Source organism: Heliconius melpomene, chromosome 1, assembly GCF_056956725.1.
Source record: "Heliconius melpomene rosina isolate 202511_hmr_F chromosome 1, ASM5695672v1, whole genome shotgun sequence".
In the NCBI taxonomy this organism is placed as follows: domain Eukaryota; kingdom Metazoa; phylum Arthropoda; class Insecta; order Lepidoptera; family Nymphalidae; genus Heliconius; species Heliconius melpomene.
The window spans coordinates 10,891,174-10,907,806 of NC_140389.1; the positions used below are offsets into that span (position 1 = coordinate 10,891,174).

At 29.0% G+C, this 16,633-nt stretch overlaps 1 protein-coding gene across 9 annotated transcripts in view; it reads right to left on the reverse strand.

Moving 5' to 3' along the window:
- CadN (neural cadherin) overlaps positions 1 to 16,633 on the reverse strand; it is a 240,619-nt gene that overhangs the window by 95,308 nt on the left and 128,678 nt on the right. Inside the window, exon 2 of one of the 9 annotated variants that reach the window (XM_085185011.1) lies at positions 13,699 to 13,997. The exons of 7 other annotated variants lie outside the window; for them this stretch is intronic. In XM_085185011.1, coding sequence (XP_085041137.1) covers positions 13,699 to 13,756 — 58 coding nt within the window. In that variant the 5' untranslated portion in view covers positions 13,757 to 13,997. Of the gene's footprint in view, positions 1 to 13,698; positions 14,015 to 16,633 lie in introns of all 9 variants that reach the window. One more of the 9 variants, XM_085185001.1, reaches the window with a different exon arrangement.

Consider the following 16,633-nt stretch of genomic DNA (forward strand, 5'->3'; position numbering starts at 1 on the left):
TAATTTAATAGGTACTATTATAATATCCAAGGACGTAAAATATGTGTTAACATAGATATTGTTTATGTATTAAAAACTCCCTGAAATTTATTGGCATTTTTGTATTGACATTGTATATTCAATGTTATTCACAAAATACTGAAAAGAATTCGTTCCGTGAAAAATATTAAACAGTACGTCAGAAATAGCTTCATTTCTATTAATGAAAACAAATAAGTATGTTATAGATACATTACATTTACTAAATTTTACTTTTTATTATTGAATAGTACGTACTATTCAACAATAATATACAATTTGTTAAATAATCAAATGAAGATATTTGCATTATTCAGTAAAAATTCTGAAAATTACAAAGGTACGAAACAAGTGAATTTAGTAATCTTCATATTTATGTCACCAGTTTCGGATAAGCGGTGTATTTTCTCCCCTTTTACGTGGCTCTACTTTAGCACAAATTACGACGGTGAGCGGTTAACATGCCGCGGTCTTCCCGCACAATGCATTCCAGTAATTATTCGAAAAAAGCCGTACACAGTGTAACAGACTGAATTATTCTGGATTTTTGCATCAAGCGTGGAATGCCGTAGAGATTTTGTCGTATTAAAATTCATTTGTAAATTCTGTAAAGTTTCTTAATAAGACTTTCATAGTAAATTAGGTTTTTGAGAATGTTTGCTTATGTAAAATGTATACACTGCGGCTATTTAAGCTTTTGTAAAAGCTTATATAGAATCACTTACAGAATCTTAATAGGACAGTATACGTTTGCCAGATCGTAATGCCTTTGAGAAACCACCTAATGGATGTACTCCGTTAAAAGCTGAATATTGACCAGTTTAGATGTACTTGCTTTGATATCAAGTTTCATAAACACAGTAAATGTGACATTTACTGCATAATTAAACTTTATAACAATTAAATAAATATATAAAGAAAGAATAACATAATACTAACATAAGAAATAAAATAATATTTCTAAGATTTGGAATAAATTTTGTAATTGAGAATACGTTAAGAAATTCTAGTTATAACAATTTATTTTATAATTTTAAGATACTTTACCAAGCCTTTATAAATAAAACATCGTTCAAAAGCCTAGAGGGTCCTAATTCAACAATTCCTATTATATTAGAGTTGAAATAGACAACATTTACAACAGAATTTGAAAAGAGAATTTAGTATTATTTCTGAATTTACCTGAATTAATATGGTATTTTTTTCAGTTCTACGTAGAATAAACGATATTACCAATAAAAAAAAGTAAAAATTATAAATTAAATATGGTAGAGGAAACCTATATGACTCCTCGTATTAAAAACAAACCAATAAAGATGCACACGCACAGGTTGGAACGTTGGGACCACATATTTGTACTGTGAATACAATGAAATTTCTAATTGACAACCATCACGATCACGAAAGCCATCCAAACATAATAATTGGAAAATTACTAAATACCGTACCGTTTAATTTAAAATACAAAAGATTTCACAAATGTTGAGGATAATGTTCTAAAAAATTAGCTTCGAGTTAGACGCAGTCTGCGCACAGAAGTCTATCCACAGCAAGTAAAGCGACAAACGCGAGGAAATTGCTCGCCCCTGGGAGGAAATTGAGACTCTCCTCGTAAAATCGAACCCCCCCACAGAAAGTAGTCTATATGCAATCAAGTCCGGATCAGGGTATAATTTATGAATAAGCTTTTGAATTTCTACCTCCGTATACGACCATAAATTTCTGTAAATGGAAGCGCTATAATATCGGTACCCTTTATATTGCGAATAAATATATATTATAGTATTAGATCAAATATTTTATTATTAAATTCTTCTTTAAGGATGAAAATATAAAACTATAAACAAACTGCTGGTTTAAATTGTAAACATTTTTTTTCTGTTGGATAGTTGTCGAGAAAGACAATAGGTTATATTCATTTAAGTTAATATTTTCAATGTATCCCAATATACCCCTATAATATTACCGGCATATTAATTAGCCAACATAGTAAAGCGCAACTTTTACTAAAATATAATAATAAATAATCCATTGAAATTTATTCAAATACACATATATTTCGAAACACATTTACTAACTTGTAATACATTTTACCCAAAAATATTAATGCACATACAAACATAATCTAAATATCACTAATTTCATTTAAACCATAACTGACATGACAGTATTTTATTGGCATTCCATAGTAAATAGAATTTTCAAATTCACTTGAAACCCAACGAAATAAAATTGAATTATTTATTTTTAATAACATTTGTAATTTTAATATTCAACTTTGATTCCTTCCTTTGATATTTTTATTACTTTAAGTAACTTCTTTAATTGTGCATCGATGATTTAGATATTTTTTCATTTATATGGAATTTCGTAGATATTTTTTTTATATTGTAAAAGAACTGCCAGTGTTAGGGTAATTTACAAAAAGTAAAATAATAATACCCACATACTTATTTATAAAAGTTTTATGTTCTTTTGATTTCAGTTTTTAAATATATTTACGATTTTCCAACTCAAACAGTGACAACACGATTTAAATTTATGGTTGCACCCATATAAAAAGTGTAATAAATGTCTCACGAATGTCATAAACAGTATTTACTTTTACCGCACATTAAATATTACATGTTGCTTGTAAAAAAGAACAAATACAATAAAATAAAAGAGCAATGACATCAAAGATCAAAGTTAAAGTGCTTTTCAGGACAGAAATTTGAAAGTACCTTTTTGTCAAAAGACGAAATGAATTCTTTGCCTTAATCAATCTTATTTCTTTTAATAAGAGAATGGAAACAAAGAGAGAAAAATTAATCTTAATATTTATTTATCTCGTAACAAAATAACGTAAATGTGTAAATATTTCTATTTTTCAAATTATATCAATAATTTCTAAGACGCAGTTTGATTTCTATAAGAATATAAAGCTAATAAAAATACTTCTAATATTTTCGAAGTAACATTGAAATTTACCTCTAGTGATTTTATTTGTCGTATTAAATTGATTTCACATTGATATATTCTAAGATAAATATTTTGAAATTAATAGAAGCTGAGAATAATATACATACACCGCAATACAGATATAAATAAACATTCCACACTTAATATATAAAGTAAATAAGTTTGCCGATATGAAGGGTACTTATTTACTTATAAAGTGAAGTTTCAGAGAAATAAAGAGGCGAGGCAAGGGAGTCTCATCAATCGCATGCATGGAGGTCCATTGCAGACTCCACCCACGTACCGATTTACTTTTATACCTTTAATAAAAACTTTTAGTCAAGAAGTTGCATTAACTTCGGCATGATTGCGACACCTAGTTAGGACACTAGTCGAAGTAATGTGCCAGAAGTTTGAGAGCTGATCTTAATGAATAATAATGTTTTAACATATATTTAGGTAAAAAAGTATTATGTAAATTATTTTAAATAGTATAGTTATGGCGAATGTATTTTTTTTATATTTAAAAAAATAATCTACTTTACAGATGCGAGTTCTATTAATTAGTCACGAAGATAAGAAATAATAAGACTAAGATTTAAAATGTTCATTGAAAATTAACTAAAAATAGCTAAATTAAAAAAAATGTTACAAATCTTTGATCTTTATCCGTAACATGTACTTAAGTGCATACTATCGAGATAGTTGGAAGATTGACGATAGATCTAGTGTGCATGAGTGTGCTTCGAATGGCATGAACATGATGATGCGACGGTTTTAGACACTATTTGATAGATCGTATTTAAAATTATATTTTTAACCAATTATATACTTATAAGTAAAAAAATAACATGAAATATATTATATACAGGTAATTTACGTTGTATTTACTTATTTTATATTTTTTAGTCATGTGTGAGGTTAAAAAGACCTTGTAACCCACTTGTTCTACTTCGCATGTATAAAAATCTATACATACTTTTATTGGATATTTATTATACGAAAAAAGTAAATAAATATAGAACATTATAATATAAATAGCATGTCAAAATTTAAAATACTCTAATATGAAATAAGAATCGCGTAAAATTCAACAGCAGAGTTGACGCAAAACATCCAAACGCATAATATGAATAACGCACGACATTTCATGAATATAATTTGACTAAAATAAGCAAATTTTGTTTTACTGGTCTATCAAAATTGGTCACGTTAAAACAAAATTGTAACGAACTGAGTATTAATTGAATTGTTTTCGCAATGAGCTTGTTTAGTTTATTTCAATAACGTATGTTAATAACAATTATATTTTTATTTGTTAACTAAAAATATTTTTTAAATAAGATGGCATCACAAATTTGATAATAGAATAATAGTTAGTCCTTACGTTTACAAAATATGAAATGAAAATGTACGTTTCATTTTGCAATATATTTTATAAAGAACTTTACTCGAATGCGAGCTAATATTTCACAAACACAATTCATATCCAGCTCCAAGTAAATTAGGGGTTGCATGTTAGAACAGTTTTGAAAAGAAAATTGAAGCGAAAATACGGAACGTAACTGGACGAGTACAACGTAGAGCATAATTATCAGGATGAATGTTCGATAACGTCGCTTTTTGGATGAATGGTGGGCATTGAACACGGAAATGGCGACAGCGTCCGGCCGCAACAATCGTTGGGAATATGAGCGACGGCGGTCGTTTACGTTACGTAGTACGTTAAATTGTTGAGAAGATAAAGGTAGAAGCTATGTATAACGCTATCACTTAGATAGTTTCATATAAATATATTGGTATGAAGATAAATATATTATGAAACAATAAAATTGTATAAGATATTATATTTTTTAGCTTCACACTGTATCCTGCACATAGCAGGGTAGGCAGAGGAAACCTGGGGACCTAGTGTTGAGACACTCTGTTCCCAATAAGACACTTTTGTTTCCCACTTTCCGCTGAATTCTGGAGGCATGACGTGTTGAGTGGCGGAACGCAACGCCGGACTTTGCCTGGTTACCAGTAAGAGGAAATGAAAATATTAATTACAAAAGTGAAAGTGATATTGTTTATAATGATTCAACCAATCATCATGAAATAACAATAATATTGAAAAAACATCAAATATTGTTATATGGCATATATATATATGGCAATAAAGACTTAAGAATAATTAAAAATTAAAAAAGTAACATAAAAAATATAATTGAGGCAAGTCGTTATGTAGGGGGAAATAATTAATTCAACTATCATTTAACGACATCAACGTGAACGATGTAGCGGGTAAACGGAAACAATAAATTTCAATGTACCTTAACAAAAAGTTATTTTTGTTTTAGAATTTCTTATTTCTTCTCTGTGTCACATAAAAAACTGTATTTTATTCCAAAACTACTATAAAGACGATCTATTGTCGTTATTTGTAAAACTATTCCGGCGCCTCAGTGTTTATACGCGCTGAAGTTACGGTCATAATTTTCCAAACTTTTGTAAGTGATGTTTTAATTATTAGAATTGTACGTAACTGAAATAATATCTTTGTAAATCATATAAATAACCCTTTCTTTGCAGTTGGGTAAATAAGAACCCAACATGAGATGTGAATTTGTTAATTACAAATTACAGGTAATTTTAAGCGAATTTAAGGTTTTATAGAGATTTAACCTATAATTTTCTATTATATACCTGCATTGTACACATAATAGAAATTACTTTATAATTAATATCTTAATTTACATATAATCTAATGAAACATTTTTACAATAAGAAAGTTTTTATAAAATAATATCGAAAATGAAAATGTAGATCTTAATTAATTACAATCCTTTGTATAATATAATTTAAAAACTCCACGTTTCTGATTAAATCTTAACTTACCTTCACAGAGCTATGTTTACAACTTTTGTAACAATATACTCGAGGAAATGAAGGTACCAGGATTTGCTTACCTGAAACAAATAATAAGACTGATTAATTTGCGGGAAAAGTTCTAATAAGCTCTGTTACTCGGTAAGGGTAACATTCCAATCTTAAGTAATACATGTGTTACCGTTGTAATCTGCAATATGTTTCTATGTAATGTTAGCAAACTTATACAATTTGCTAATACTATTATGTACTGTTGTTGTTTGTAATACAAAGGTTTTGTACACAACCTGTGACATGGTAGGCCGTATTTATGATTAATTTTTGTAAAAAGATTTAATAGCGACATTATTTAAATATAGTTAACTATATAACTCTATATCATTAATTTTTAGATGCAATCCATTTTATATTGTCATTTAAACGTCAGCCTTTATTACAGTATTGAAATTGAATAAGCGACATCTGGTGTAGATCAGGGGAATCAAGCGGTCGTAGAAACTCTACAAATGCTACGTAGCTGTAGATGTCTCTACGATGTTTTCCCTACGATGTCGTAGCGGGCGCTGCTACGCAAGCATCCATAGTCGCGCCACCTAACGGAAAGTAGGAGAAACACCAACCACATGAAGGTTTAATTTTGGACGCCATGGCAGCACCTACTACTGAGAGAACATATTTTGTCAATGTAGATGTCGTTATTTTATTATAATTTGGAAAAATACATGTTATTTTATGAAATGCAAGAAATACATAAATTAAGTAAAAGTTAAATGAAACATAAAATTTTATACACGAATAGCTGCGTCGTACTGTCGTTACATGCATTATGTAAAAACAATAAAAATAATAATTCTTTTAAAATAAGAGTTGAACCACACGAGGGAACAATTTAATTTATTTCATTTGTCATATAATACAAAAAGTAAGTTAAGTATTTTTTTGTTTGTATATTACTTTGTATTTTTTGATGATGTCGGTTTACTTTTAGATAGCATATAAATAAAAGTTTTATTTTTATTAACACTAATTCACATGGAAATTGAGTTCCCGGTTTTGATTAAAGCATCTGAGCGCTTTGACTTTACGTTCAGTTATCATCATGGTTAAAGCTTTACGTGGTTTTTTAATTGACTTTTCGAAAGACAGTAGACTGTTAAAACGTTGTACACGTTTTAATTTTAAACAATATATTCTTAGATCTTACAAATCTGGATGTTCTGGTTTCCTTCTAATAAAATATCACTGTCAATTAGTGAAAACTGCATTATGACCCTTCGTAGATATTTTTTATAGTAAGTGAATATAATTAAAAATTATTTAAATTTAATTTCACTGAATAATTTCTGATCTTAAAATTATTTATAACACTTGACAGATTCTGTAATGTAATTTATATAATATACTAGTGGACCCGAACGCGGCTACGCCCGCTTGAACTATATGAATATTTATTAAATATATTTATGAAATTATTTTCAGTTTTCAATAGAGAGATGCGTCAAGCAAGCTCATTTTGGGTGACGTTTTCTAACAACAAACTTAGCAAATCGTTGCTTAGCAACGCGACGGTTGTTATTAACATGGCGGAATAAATTGCATATCAAATTAATAAGTATTTTAATATATTGGTATATATCGAAAATATTACAAATATGAGGAAAAAAAGTATCCTATGTTCATCCCGAGACCCTCAAGTATCTCTATATGAGTATTTTATCACAATCAAATTAGCGGTTTTGCCCTGATTGCGTAAAAGACAGACAGACAGACAGAGTTACTTTCGAACTTATAATATAGGTATGGATTAACGTTAATTACAATCTAAGCCGTTAAGGGAAAAGATTTGAGTTAAAAACATTACGTTTTACTTATCACGCTAATTTACGTGGTTACTGAAAATTAAGTGTCTCTTTCGACTCATAATGATAGAATCATATTGTGGACAGATTAATTACTGTATTTTGAATATTTTATTAGAAAAGTCCACATATTTTATTCCAATAAGCATTATAATCATCTCAATTATTTGCGTTTTCATTTAATGGGCATCAGAGTATACATTATTTGATATCTATTTAAAATTATAAGTGAAGACAGAAACAAAATTGATTTTACTTTAAGACGCAAATTAATATTTTTTTCATATTTCTATTTAATTTCTATAAGGGAACGACTTTACTTCACGAGCAGCAGCGCGGTAATCGGTTAGCAGGGATGGTGCTGGCGAGGACAGGTGGACAGGCCGTGTCCCCCGCAGCCGCCAGTTTGCGGTCATGGCCGTTGCTCTAAATTGGTAATTAATATGAAATATGCTATAAACAAACACAAGTTATCGTTAGATCTATCTACTAACGGTTATTATAAGTGTTAGTGCGTTGTAGAGTGACATGTACGCCTAGTCAGTAATGTCCCAGTTTATAGCATTATTAACTAGAGCATAATATTATATTTATTAAAAACATTTAAATAGATACATATTAAAAAGATATTTCACATTTTTTTTTATTATATTTATAAGTGGCATTCTCCGCAAACTTTTTAGCCTTATAAAAGTTTCATTAAAAATTAATATTCTATTTCATTAAGAAGTTTAAGTGTTCGGCTATGTATATCGAATATAAATTTTGTAGATTTTTAATAAAAATGTATTTTGAACTAAAGCTAAAGCCAACTCTTTCACCTGATATGGTTGATATTATATAAAAAAAATAAAAAATGTTGTTTTATTAAAAGAATTTTAGTAATATTTATATTTCGATCTGCGTTTAGGACTATAAAAGTTAACTAACGTTTTGAAAGTCATACAATCCTATATATGGAAATCTCTATCAAATAATACGTTGCACGACATCTTGTTTGACTTATTAGACGAGTTCTGCTAAAACTTCGTTGCATTATATTATTGACTTAGCGTTCATCTACTACTACTATATTTGACGTTGGTATGTACGAGTATATACTGTGCAAGCAAATGATAAAGCTTAAAATAATAAGTCCAACTTGGCTGGCCGTCATATGAAATCCACATCGCGAATTCACAATAAATTGTCAATTGAATTATTCGTGACTTGAATTTTACATGAAAATACAAATATATTTTGATGTAAAACGCCGAAATTCATTCAGTTACATGTATTTATATACATCAATATTTTTTATTTTATATATTTGTATATATTTCTTACAAATAGATAGAGCCCAAAAGGGGCAATAACTGACTATGACTGTGAGCGAATGGTTGTGGGTTCGATCCCCACTCGAGGAAATAAAAGATATTGTTTAAAAAATGGGGAACGCAGTGTCTTAGCACTAGGTTTCCTCTGCTTACTCTGCTGTGTGGAAGATATAGCGTGAAACTGGTTTATTTTATTTATTACATGATGTTACTATAATAAGCAAACAACCTTTTCAAATTAATCAAATTAAACAAGAAAGCTTTCATAACAAGCCTTGCTTGCTTTAAACCGTTTTTATAATAAATGACGCAGAAAATAAAGCGCATATAAGAGCAAACTTTCGAACGATAAATTTGAAAATCATATAGACGTTTAACTTTTACGATAATAAATCTCAGAGATAAATTTATAGTAGTCACTAGAGGAAAAGTCCAAGGAAGTAATGCATACAAGATTATGTTAGCATTTGCCTTTAGAGTATTTGTTTACTTTATTTTGTAACTAGAAATATTTGTATAAACGTATTAATATTTACAATAATATCTCGTACAGATCATAAATAATTAACAAACATCCTATTGGAACATTTGATAATATAATTAAACTATAGCCACTGAACCCTCTTAGCTTTTTAATTGTAGTTAAGTCAAGATTTAAAAATTTCTATGTGGAAAATGGGGTACCTTTTTTTTCTAGAATTTTTTTGCAAATCTAACAGTACGGTTATTTGCAAATGAAGTCTGAAGTCTTATCGTGCCTTAATGAAAGCTACTGTAGGATTTCAAAAAGTTTAAAGTCGGTCTCAGGTGGTGTGGGTCGAGGGCGCGTCATAGCCTCTTGACCTGCCACGAGACGGTACTGGTAGAATTGCTGTTTGCATGTGCTAACCAAAACTTCTTTTTATTTCTGTTTGACAAGCGGTACTTACTACACAATAGCTAAATGTATAGAAACACTAAGGTTTTCCTTTTCACTTGCTGAATTGCTTAAACGACATAATGGTATAGTTGATTTTAATTTCAAAATTTGTATTACAAATGGTTGAAATTTGGCATAGGGTTATTATTTTTTAAATAAAATCAATATGAAATTACACAATACCACTTCCCAAACAAGCACCGTCTAACGGGCGCAATTGTGACATTAGTACGTAAGGTAATTGCGGTATTTTAAGTATTAGACTTTGAGATTACTTAACTAAATTACATGTGTATTGCATGTGCATGTTGACAACGACAACAGTCAGCTAATGCCCCGATGAGCCACCATTGGGTTTGACGTATATAAAACAAGTATTAGATAAATACGTAACAACATATCATAATCCGATATTCTTCAAAACTAAGATTGTCGCAGGCAAGGAACGGCAAAGATATATTAATTATCTATCTAAGTTGCTAATTAACTTTAAAGTTCCGCGTGCTGAGTTTGGCAGTTGACGTTACCTTATGAAGTAAATTTACGGTACCAATTATCTGGAGCATGGAGCGGTTTCCAGGTTTCCGCGCAATAACCTCTATTCACTGTAACACAGCTGCTGCAAATAATTTTCATATTAGTTTTGGACAAACCACATTTTTGGTAAAATACAAGAGCGTATATTTTATAACATTTCACAATGAAATATACTTTCGTTGTAAAATCTGTAGAGCGCGAGTGATGGTTTTATTACTTTTGTAGTATGTCCAGTATACTGTATTTTTAATTAACAAGTAAAATAAGTTGAAGTTTGTAATAAAATTTCATATGATTGAATTGAATTTATAGTAAATTTATACATGCTTCATGAAATATTTCTAGTTAAAAATTTATTCAATTATTGTAAAAATTGTTTACGAGAATTGAAAAAGCTTTATTTCTATGATCTAATTTTTAAAATATATTTTCTAACCATTATTTGAATTCGCTCTTCTTTCAATAATTGGCTTAGTACTACTGACGTAGAAACATTCATTTGAGAAAGCACAAAGAATTCAATATTCGTATTTTAATTCATACTTCTTTGTGTTTATTTTTTTGTCTCTGACTTGACTTGTCGTAGTGCAGTTCTAGAATTATATTTTATATAATACTTTATAGTGAATCTGTGCTATCGTCATCACAGGTTTAAATTACATTTCAAAGAATAATTATATTCAAAAAATTAGTTGCTTTTTACGGTCTTTTTGACCGGATACATGATAGTTAATATCTTAAGATGTGTTAAATTATAAAAGAAAAAATATTCATATTTTATTGTCAGCGTTAAAATATTTTAAATCTAAATTTTGCTAAAAACATCACTGCTATCCAAATTCGGATTCAAATGAATATACTTATATAAATAGTAATTTATATAAAAGAAAAGATTGATTTTAAATAATATATTTAAAATTAAGTAACCAATCGTATTCTAAAAAAATATATATTTTAATTGTAGGAGTTTAGAAACTGCTCGGCAAACGTCTGGTAATGAATTATTGCAGCATACGAGATACCAAGTCTTATAATTTATAACCGTATTTATGAAATGTAATGAGATATGTATTGTATTGTATATGTAAGTATTTTTTTCGGTTGTTTATGAACTTTATGTTTTCATATTCATACCACTCTTTGGTTTCTTAGTGATATGCACTTTGTATGTGTGGTTAGTCTGCAGCCGTCCTTATAAGCAATCCAAGTATTAGAAGTATATAACAAATACATATTCTTAAATATGTTAAGGTGAAAAAGTATGTTTGTTAACGCGACTGGCTGTAGACTCCATCCCCACTCGAAGGAATGATATATTTATTTAAATATATATTTCCATTTCTTCAGTCTGGTGTTAAGACCAAGCGCAGCGTTCAGTTCCGCCACTCAACACACAATGCCTCCAGAATTCGGCGGAAAGTGTAGCATTGTATGCGGAATACAGCGTGACGTTGATTTAATTTGATTTAATACAATTTCTTAAGGAAGAAATACTGGCTTACTAACATTTCTTTAATAGAAAGATACGATTGCAATGAGACGATAGTAAAGTTTTTGTTTTACATTACATATTTAAGAAATTATACCTCTCGGTAGTCATTAAATGGACCATTTCATTAGGATACGCCTAATGTGTTATGAAAATTTCCAACATCACAAGCTTAGTATTAACAAAAGTTTTCAAACCGCTACTCTGCAAAGTTAGTCGAATGTTCCACCTATCCTATCTGCGACGACGTCGAAGTAACATTGGGGTTGAATTTTAATTAATGTATAAAAAACAAAAAATATATATATATTGAAAGATATTAAATATGTTGTTCAACCACAAACTGAAAATCATAATCTATGTTTAATGGAAAAATATATGAATATAATATTATATTGAGCCCATCATTAATGAATAAATTTCAAAATTCAAAAATTTGGTCACTGCGGTCACGAGTGCTCTGCCGCGTTATTATTTATAGGATTAAAAGAATGTCACAATTATTTGAAGCGGAACTTATATCACAGCCAATTTTTATAATTATAACCAAAAAAATCATGTATTCTTTAATTTTATATTACTCTAAGTTGTAAAATTTTAGGTTTATCTAAGTACCTGCACTGATTACCGTAAAGTATTCGAACGGGTACAAATAATATGAAATAAGTGTGTTTCGAATAATATAGTTACTTATATATTTTTTTGTAAAACCAAAACAAAATTGTGTATAATTTCATTAAATCTTAATTATATCCCAAATTATTAAATAACGTTTAATTACTTAAACGTGAAAAACCTCCACAGCAGAAGGTTTTGTAAAAAATTAATTACTTAGCCATGTAATATATATTTAATTATTTTTCAACAAAAAACCTTGTTACACACTATCACAAGCTATAAATTCAACAATATTACTCTACCAAAGTAATAATGCTGATATTAAATTAAAAGTTTTATAATCCTGCAAACTTGTTTTAGTGCCGATGTAAAAAATATTAGGCAGTGCACAGCTTGTACTAACAACCGGCAATAGCAGAGAAATGTTACGTACATGTAGCCGAATTAAACATAAATAAAGTTCGGGCACTAGCTTTATATTTGAAGTGTCCGTATCGTACGCATTACGGATATTAAAATTCGTAAATCCTTTAAAGCAAAATGTAAAGTAAATATTTTGCTGAAAAAAGTCTTATGGTAGATAAAATTTATTAAAAAATATTTATATAATCCAAGCCAATGAAAAACTGACGTCGGCTAACCGATTTCCTTTGAGGCAATTTTCCGAGAATTGATTATTTCCAATTTAGTCCTTGATTGTATCTAATAACATTTATTGAGAAAGTTTTGATGACATAGCCGGACAGTCTGCTTTGAAATTTTATTTCGAAATACACTCTCTATGAATACTAATATTTCCTGAGGCATTTTATGCTACGTTTTATCCAGTCTATTTGTAATTAAGGACAATGCTTGCAGAAGGAAAGATTTTCTCTTCTATTCTAATATATAAAAATGTAAAATAGTGTTTGTTTATACTACAGGTCAGTTTTATATTGGGGTTAGGTTATCTACCTTTTTTTTTTCATTTTTTACGCAGCTAGTCTTGCATTGTCGTGAAATATATAAGTTTGAACACAATGAATTAAAATACAAAAAATAAAAATACACACTAACCATTAGACATATACCTATACTAAATATAACGATATAATAATTAACATAACTATCTACTACTATATATCGACTCACCAATGATGAGCCGGAGGAGGCTAGCAGCAAGCAGGCCTATATCTGGAGAATTAGCCATGGGTCAATCTCCCGCGCGTACCTTCTCTAGCAGCCATCACACACGAGAGCACAAACTCAAACTATCCACTCAGCTCCAACTGCTCGACGTCGTATAATATGCATCTATATTCACTTTCATGTTGTCCATAAATCTGAAGTGATTGTTAATTCACTCGATATTTGATTAAACAAGCTGCCATTCAAATTGAAGAACGAAACATTGTGACGCCGTTGCTTATTCCCCAGGAACCGGCAGACAACTGTGCACAATAACTCACTGAAAATTGGTGTAACTTTTTAATTTACGCTTCGCTATAAATGCAGGCTTTAGCTTGTGATTTATTCGAGATAATACTCATGATTCTCAAGCAGGGATAATGGAATGTTAATTTCTTACTATAATATCGTAGATTTATTGTGTTATTATACTTTAGTTGTTATTATTTATTATTTACTTGTCAAGAAAAGAAAATATATGGAATAAAATTTATAATATATTTATGTTTTTTCTTAATCGACTCTTTTTTTTTTGAAACTGAGGATGTTCTATATTCGTTAACTATATTTGCCAAGAAAAAAATAACATTAACATACAAATATAATGATACCTAAAGAAATATTTACAAAATACCCATGTTGGCACCGAGTCCAAAAACAATTGATTTTAAATGAGAAATAACAATATAAATATCAATACTTTCTTATTCCTGTTATGTAAATAAATATAGTTTAGTTAGTTAGTTTAGTGAAATCATTTATTTTTTTATAATTATTTTATACAAAAACGAGTTATAGGTATATTCAATAAATAATTAATTATTACAATTTATATTGAACTAACTTAAGTACCATTTTTAGAAAAAATCTGTATCTGACAATACCCCAAGTCTCCTTTTATATTCGAGCACGAAGGCACATGAGAAAGGGCTCGAGGCGAACACGTATACTAGCACAGATAAGATTTTTTTGTTAAGATAGAATTGTTTGAAATATATGTTCAAGCATAGAAACGAAGAAAACATTAAGAAAGTTTAATCACGAATAAACGAAAATATATAATTTTTATATTGTCTAGACTTGTACATTGCCGAATTTGATAACTATAAAATATTTTGAGAAAATGGAGAGGGCAAAGGGCGCAAAAAAAATAAGCGAAAAAAAGACCAAAGATGAGTTAGTGGTCAGGTATACCCAGTTATCCTTTAGTTAAAATGCAAATTGTCTTCTTTTGTTTGCGCAGGCCGATCGACAACAAAGCGTGGTCTGGCACAGCAAAAATGCTAAGGGCACATTTGCAAACCAAGCTGGCGCGCGTATATCTCTCTCTTGTTTTACCATATTCAAAATTCACAACATAAGTCATTGTATAATTGCTTACTCTGTTACCGAGGCTTTGAAACAGTCATTTAAATAACAAATACTTTCATTTTTTACGCGTGGCATAGATAACATCAGTTAAAACTTATACCTGAGATAATAATTGAAATTATTATTGTAAAATGAGCAGTTCATTAAAACTCGTAGCGACTATCGTACACGTAAATAGAGTAGGTGCTTTGTGTAATTTAATATCACATTAATTATAAAATCAATCTTGTTTACATCAAAGTTTAGTCACTAATAATTTTCCAGCACTTAGGCGGATTAAATAAACACTCTGTATGTTACATTAAATTAGTAAAGTTTTCTTTAAATAATGTTATAAAAGTATATAATACATTAATATAATTTTGACTAACCTTACCCAGTACCTAATAGCTAATATCCATCGTTATATAATAATAATTATAATAATAACTGAAGAAGAACTTTATTTCGGACTTTTTATTTGTGTGTTTATAAGTTATTACTTATTTTCTACACCAAATGTGTAATCTTGTGATTAACAGTGTTGAATAAAGGGTACCTACTATTAAAACACTCCTTTGCCATTAATAAATACACTTTCGTTTTCGTTCTGCCGAATTCTTGAAACATTGCTTGTTGGGTGGCGGAACGACTCGCCTCGCTTTATCTTGTTATCAGAGCGAAATAATGAATTAATGAATTGAATATATCATTGCCCCTGGAGAGAATCGAACCCACAACTGTCGCGTCTACAGTTGCACGCCTTTGCGTCACCATAACCTCAATTGATTAATTAAATGGTAGAGAAAATTATATAGGAAAGTTAAATAAAATAAACGTTTGAAATACAATAAACTTAAAATAGTTCCAATTCTGTTATTTAGAAATCCATTTATTTTATTGTAACCAAAACTTTAGTTCTATCAAAGGCTCTTTATATTATTTTGACAACGACCTTGTAACAATATAATTTAGCGACTTTTATAATTCACAATATTTTAAATGTTTTTTTAAATAGTATTACAAAATAATTTAATATATATTCCGTAGTATTGTTATTTCTAAAACAATAACATGTTTAGTAAAGTTTTGAAATAAATGTTATTATTACAGGTTCTATAGTATCATGAAAGAGAAGTCTCGTTATCTCTAGCCTGCTCATTCTGTAGTTCTATATAGTTTATATGTAACGCATATATATTTCGTCATTAAAGCCATAATCGCTTTTGTTATAATATTAACGACTATAGTATCGTATTATATAACCATTCTCTTAATTAGTACTAAAATATACGTATATTTACTAAGTATGTTGTACATGTGTTGTAAGTGTAATATTAATTATTATTGAGACAGGATCTCCATACTTAAATCATTTCAGAATAATGTGATAAAACAACCCTGCCACAATTTATTCGAAATAATTTTGATTATTACATTTAGGAAATCCAAAACAGTTTATGCTTGACTAATATTTTTATACATAAAAATACTATTTTAAATAATATATATATATTACGTAAAAAATTTCCAATTAAACTATGATGGC